The 6,387-nt window shown below is 41.9% G+C and overlaps 1 protein-coding gene across 1 annotated transcript; it reads left to right on the top strand.

Moving 5' to 3' along the window:
• Positions 1–207: 207 nt before the first annotated feature.
• On the top strand, positions 208–5,877 carry LOC113008506 (trace amine-associated receptor 13c-like). The gene is made up of 3 exons (XM_026145970.1): positions 208–374; positions 493–794; positions 5,342–5,877. Exons 1-3 carry the CDS (start codon positions 208–210, stop codon positions 5,875–5,877), a joined length of 1,005 nt encoding a protein of 334 aa, XP_026001755.1.
• The last annotated feature ends 510 nt before the right edge of the window (positions 5,878–6,387 follow it).

Below are 6,387 nucleotides of genomic sequence, written 5' to 3'. Positions count from 1 at the left end.
AGGTCAGGCCAGGTAGCGAGGAAAAAAAACATGGAAATGTGTAACACAGAAGGATAATACAGGAATGCACAGATATCAACACACCATAGCACAATAAACACAGACAGCAACATGGGAAATATGTGGAAGGAGGGACCTTTTTTAATGAAGAGAACATGGGAGGAGTAAAAGAACAAGATAAACCTAATCAGCTCACCTCCTGTGATGATGATGGAGGGAGTTGAATTCTGCTTTCCACATCTGCTCAACTCCTCTTGCAGAAAGGCTCTGCATCCTGTCTCAGTTTCCACGCTCATTTACATGATAATATCTTCTATCTCTGTGCTCACTGCAACTCTTAACCTGCTGGTCATCATCTCCATCTCCCACTTCAAGTAGCCACATATTTTGTAAAGTTAAAAGATTAATAGCTTATTTTAAGGAAAAACTTAAAAAAAAAAAAATAACAACTATGAATTTATGCTGCAAGTAACAAGTTCTTTTTTTCTCTAGGCAGCTCCATAATCCCACCAACTTCCTCCTCCTCTCTCTGGCTGTCTCCGATTTCTTTGTGGGTCTCTATTTGCTCTTTTACATAATGTTTATAGACGGCTGCTGGTATTTTGGTGACTTCATGTGTATTCTGTATTATGTTATTGGCACAATTATCACCTCTTCCTCAATAGGAACCATGGTACTGATATCAGTTGACCGTTATGTGGCCATTTGTGATCCTCTGCATTATCCCACCAAAGTCACTGCAAAAAGAGTTCAGATCTGTGTTTCACTGTGTTGGAGCTTTTCTGCCCTTGCTGGTAGTTTCCTCTTAACACTAGGAAGGCCCAGAGCCCAGCCATTTGGCTTTTCTACCTTTAAAACCCGGAGAGCAGCCAAATGGCTGGTAGGCTTTTAGCTAAGCTTTAGCTTCAGGCAAGTGGAAGCTAAATTGGCTAGTCATTCATATGTAAATTGGGTTGTTACCTGGGAATTCTGGAGGGAGGGGAGTGGGGGTGTGTGGATGAGGGGGTGGGGGAGCTGCTAAAAGCGGTGAGCTTCCTTTTGTTTCATCTTGATGCATTCTCAATCATCCAGGGAAACAAATCTCCAAAAGTCACCAACTTGGAGTGTTTCAGTTTGCCATCTTAGGGAGAAATCAACACACATGGGTGTATGTCCTTTGTTGCTGAGATTTATTGATAAAAACAGTACAAAAAATCAACCATTTGTACACATTTTTACAAATAATTATAAAAAGTGAGTGAGTACATTTCAACATTTTCAGCAATCACTCACAATCCTGGCACTGCCATGGTATCTGTAGTCTGCATTTACCACATGTGTATCTGTTGCAGTGAACACATCGCACAGTGGCATGATTGTTCTTGCAATTGTGTTTGACCTGACACATGGCTCTTTTTCCAGGGCTCGGTGTGGAGGGTTGTGTCAAAGGCAACTGTTCTTTTCTTGCCTTCTTCGCAGCTACATGAGAGTGAGCTAACTCCCTTGCAAGCTCCACCAGGAAGTCCACCCGTCTTTCCTTCGTCCCGGAGCATGCTTGATACAGCACATGTGCATTCAGTGCTGCCATGTCAATCATGTTATAAAACACGGCAACTGGCCAGCGCCGTGTTCCTCTGCGGACAGTGTACTCCCGAACCATCTGGTCCATCACATCCACGCCACACTTTGTTTTGTTGTAAAGGGTGACAGTGTTTGGCTTCCTTTTGGTAGTGTTATCAGTCTGAACCACGCCGTGCATGCTGCTAAGAATATAGACTGTCTTCTTCCGTTTGGCCGCATACGCCGTCAGCGTGGCAGCAGAGGTTGAAAACACCTAAGAAATAAGATAAATTGTTATTTCCATAGCACTTTTACACACAATGAAACACATAAACATAGAACCAGAAAAGACCTGCAACATACCTGAGTGGTGAATTCATTGCGATCTGTCTGTCTAGTGGATTGAGGAATTTCCCTGCGAATCTTGTTGACTGTGCCGAGGATGGTGGTTTTCCGTCTAAGAAGTTTTTGCGCAAGTGAAAGCGATGTGAAAAAATTGTCCGTGGTAACATTTCTGCCCTTGTCTAGGAATGGTTCCATCAGCCTCATTACTACATTTTCAGAAAGTCTCTCCCCAGTGGGACGACTGGGGTCCTTGCCAAGATATGGGAAGACATTGCAAATGTACTTGGATTTTAGGTCGCAAGCCACCCAAAACTTGATCCCAAACTTGTCCGGCTTACTTGCAATATACTGCAGGAAACTGCACCGAGTCTTTGATGGGAAAAGCTGTTCATCAACGGTGATATGTAGACCAGGGTTGTAGCACGTGATGCAGTTGGTGACAAATGATCCCCACAAACTGGAAATTGCAGCGAACTTATCAGTCTTTGCTCGATCACTGCGGGTGGACTTGTCATCAAAGCGTAGGTGTTGCATGATTTCTTTGAAGCGGTTTCGTGCCATAGTTCCAATTATCTGTGGGTTTCCCAGGTTTGCTGACCAGCAGTCATTTAGAGATGGAACCCTGGTAACCCCCCGCAAGATGACAATTGCAATAAATGCCATTAGTTCAGGGAGGTCCATGAACCAATGAACATGCTCCGTTTGCTGTGCATGTTGAACAGTCCATTCTTGAATGCTACGAAGCATGTCAAGAGTGATGAAACACAGGAAGCTCCGAAGGCGACTCGTGATATTTCTCCTGGCCTTAGCCGTTGGCTCTCCATCTGCAGCGTACGCTTCTATTGGGGTGAAAGGGAGACAGGTCCCCACCTGTTCTTCACGCCACACTGTGCCATCTTTCGCTGTCTCAGTCCCCAAACAAGCTCTCTTTTTAGGTGCAGAAGCAGTCTCCTCATCTGCAGTGTGAACAAATTCAAATTGTGAGCAATGGGAAGGTCCAGTATCTCCTCCTCTGTATCAGAATAATGTCTGAAATATCTTACTTACAAACTACATCCACTTACTTATTTGAAATGAAATAGGAAATAACATGAAATGCAACTAACCGGAAGACTGATCAGACAGCTCTGAGTCCGAATCCGGCTGAACTTGTAGGTCTTCTCCATCCGAGTCACAAGGGTCGACTTCCCTCAGGATCATTTCCAAGGCCTGCTGAGTGGTGAGTCTTCTCTGCATTTTCTTTCCTTGGAGAGGAGGTCCGTACACCACAGAATTCTTCAGGGCAATGAAGGATTAGGCTAAGTGTAGTGAGATTGTATCATATATATAGGGCTTGGCTTCCTGATCAATGCTCCACTACCAAAAGGAAGCCAAGCCCTGCCACCCTTTACAACAAAACAAGGTGTGATCACATTGATGCCACAATGGACGACTGATCAATGCTCCACTACCAAAAGGAAGCCAAGCCCTGCCACCCTTTACAACAAAACAAGGTGTGATCACATTGATGCCACAATGGACGACTGATCAATGCTCCACTACCAAAAGGAAGCCAAGCCCTGCCACCCTTTACAACAAAACAAGGTGTGATCACATTGATGCCACAATGGACGACTGATCAATGCTCCACTACCAAAAGGAAGCCAAGCCCTGCCACCCTTTACAACAAAACAAGGTGTGATCACATTGATGCCACAATGGACGACTGATCAATGCTCCACTACCTTTTTTTTTTTTTTTTTTACTTTGATTTTTATTAGGTTATTTTATCATTGTGGACATACAGTAAAGAAAATAACAAACAGACATACAAATGGGTCTATAATTCTTGCAGTATTCTTTGTTTTTTCCTTCTTTGGGTAAGATTGTTATAATAGCTTCTCCCCATGATGGTGGAGCTATTCCCTGATTCAGAGTCCAGTTGAAGCAAGATAGAAGAAGTGGCTTGAGTTCTTCTTTGAAAACTTTGTAACTTTGTAGGTGTGATCACATTGATGCCACAATGGACGACTGATCAATGCTCCACTACCAAAAGGAAGCCAAGCCCTGCCACCCTTTACAACAAAACAAGGTGTGATCACATTGATGCCACAATGGACGACTGATCAATGCTCCACTACCTTTTTTTTTTTTTTTTTACTTTGATTTTTATTAGGTTATTTTATCATTGTGGACATACAGTAAAGAAAATAACAAACAGACATACATATAAACAAACAGAGTCTGGAGTTTACATATCTTTCTCCATTTATCACATTGCAGAAAAAAAAAGAAAACCTATTATGTTATTTCATTTGTGTCACTTCTGAATGTTTTCCACTTCCTCCATAGTCTGTCGTATTTACCTCCCATCAGTCTAATGTTGAGTGTTATTTTTTCCATCTCTGAGATATCCTCTACAATACTTGCAGTATTCTTTGTTTTTTCCTTCTTTGGGTAAGATTGTTATAATAGCTTCTCCCCATGATGGTGGAGCTATTCCCTGATTCAGAGTCCAGTTGAAGCAAGATAGAAGAAGTGGCTTGAGTTCTTCTTTGAAAACTTTGTAACTTTGTAGGTGTGATCACATTGATGCCACAATGGACGACTGATCAATGCTCCACTACCAAAAGGAAGCCAAGCCCTGCCACCCTTTACAACAAAACAAGGTGTGATCACATTGATGCCACAATGGACGACTGATCAATGCTCCACTACCAAAAGGAAGCCAAGCCCTGCCACCCTTTACAACAAAACAAGGTGTGATCACATTGATGCCACAATGGACGACTGATCAATGCTCCACTACCAAAAGGAAGCCAAGCCCTGCCACCCTTTACAACAAAACAAGGTGTGATCACATTGATGCCACAATGGACGACTGATCAATGCTCCACTACCAAAAGGAAGCCAAGCCCTGCCACCCTTTACAACAAAACAAGGTGTGATCACAGGGCTTGGCTTCCTTTTGGTAGTGGACAATTGATCAGGAAGCCAAGCCAAGGTAAATGCAGACTACAGATACCATGGCAGTGCCAGGATTGTGAGTGATTGCTGAAAATGTTGAAATGTACTCACTCACTTTTTATAATTATTTGTAAAAATGTGTACAAATGGTTGATTTTTTGTACTGTTTTTATCAATAAATCTCAGCAACAAAGGACATACACCCATGTGTGTTGATTTCTCCCTAAGATGGCAAACTGAAACACTCCAAGTTGGTGACTTTTGGAGATTTGTTTCCCTGGATGATTGAGAATGCATCAAGATGAAACAAAAGGAAGCTCACCGCTTTTAGCAGCTCCCCCACCCCCTCATCCACACACCCCCACTCCCCTCCCTCCAGAATTCCCAGGTAACAACCCAATTTACATATGAATGACTAGCCAATTTAGCTTCCACTTGCCTGAAGCTAAAGCTTAGCTAAAAGCCTACCAGCCATTTGGCTGCTCTCCGGGTTTTAAAGGTAGAAAGGTAGAAGCCTGGGCCTTCCTAGTGTTAAAGGACAACTTGAAACAGCAAAGCAGGTTTAATTCTTGTGTGGGAGAGTGTGTTGTCCATATTAACTTTATTGAATATGTTGCAGATCTTGCTTTGAACTTCCTACTTCCTATTACTGTCATTATAGTTCTGTATTTGAGAATATTTGTAGTGGTTGTGTCTCAGGTTCGGGCCATGCGGACTCATACTGCAGGTGTCACATACCAGTGTTCAAGGAAGGGAAATCCAAAGAAATCAGAGATGAAAGCAGCCAGGACTCTTGGTATTGTTGTAATTGCATTCTTGTCATGCGCCTTACCATTTTATTGTGTCACACTCACAGGCCAGAATGCCTTCCTCAACGGATCATCTTCTGCATTTGTTTTATGTCTTTTCTATTTTAATTCGTGCCTCAACCCTATCGTCTATGCCTTATTCTACCCCTGGTTTAGAAAATCTATTAAGCTTATTGTTACATTTCAAATACTGAAGTCTGGCTCCAGGAATGCCAACATAGTCAAAGTGACAGAATAGTGACTAAAACGAGGTCTCTACTGTTTTAGCAGCAGTTTACGAGTAAGTCAGCCCAAACAAGCAGTGTTATATTTTCAGATTGCAACATTACTCACATATCCGTGTCGTAACTAAACCAAGAAACAAAATAAAGTAAAAATGTGTTTGCCCATAAATGCCTCTTTACTATTGCCCTCATCACTACCCTGAAATCAACCCCTTGTGCTTTGAATCAGGGAACAGTAGATAATGTGTTCAAACAGAAATTCTTAATTATTACAGCCTTCACTGTTTCCTTGAATTCACTTTACATTACTTTTTTAAATTCTTTTTTTCTGTAAAACCAAACCAAAGAAATACTGAACAAATTTCATTCATTGAGTTTAATGTTCATAACTGTGTGAGTTAGGCCTAACTTTCTGCAGATCCAAAGCAATAGGCATCATTTTGAATCACTGTAGTATTGTAGTACTTGTAGTGAAAATTAGCAGTCAGGTAATATATAAAGTAAGGCTCTTTCAAATGTTTTTA

This window comes from Astatotilapia calliptera, chromosome 16 (genome assembly GCF_900246225.1).
Source record: "Astatotilapia calliptera chromosome 16, fAstCal1.2, whole genome shotgun sequence".
NCBI lineage: Eukaryota > Metazoa > Chordata > Actinopteri > Cichliformes > Cichlidae > Astatotilapia > Astatotilapia calliptera.
Note: the sequence above shows the minus strand (reverse complement) of the source record. Positions and strands in the feature narration are given on the sequence as shown.

Coding starts and splice junctions, on each gene's coding strand:
- LOC113008506 (XM_026145970.1), top strand. CDS start 208: ATGATGGAGGGAGTTGAATTCTGCTTTCCACATCTGCTCAACTCCTCT. Junction 375..492: donor ATCTCCATCTCCCACTTCAA/GTAGCCACATAT, acceptor TTTTTTCTCTAG/GCAGCTCCATAATCCCACCA. Junction 795..5,341: donor GAGCTTTTCTGCCCTTGCTG/GTAGTTTCCTCT, acceptor GTAGAAAGGTAG/AAGCCTGGGCCTTCCTAGTG.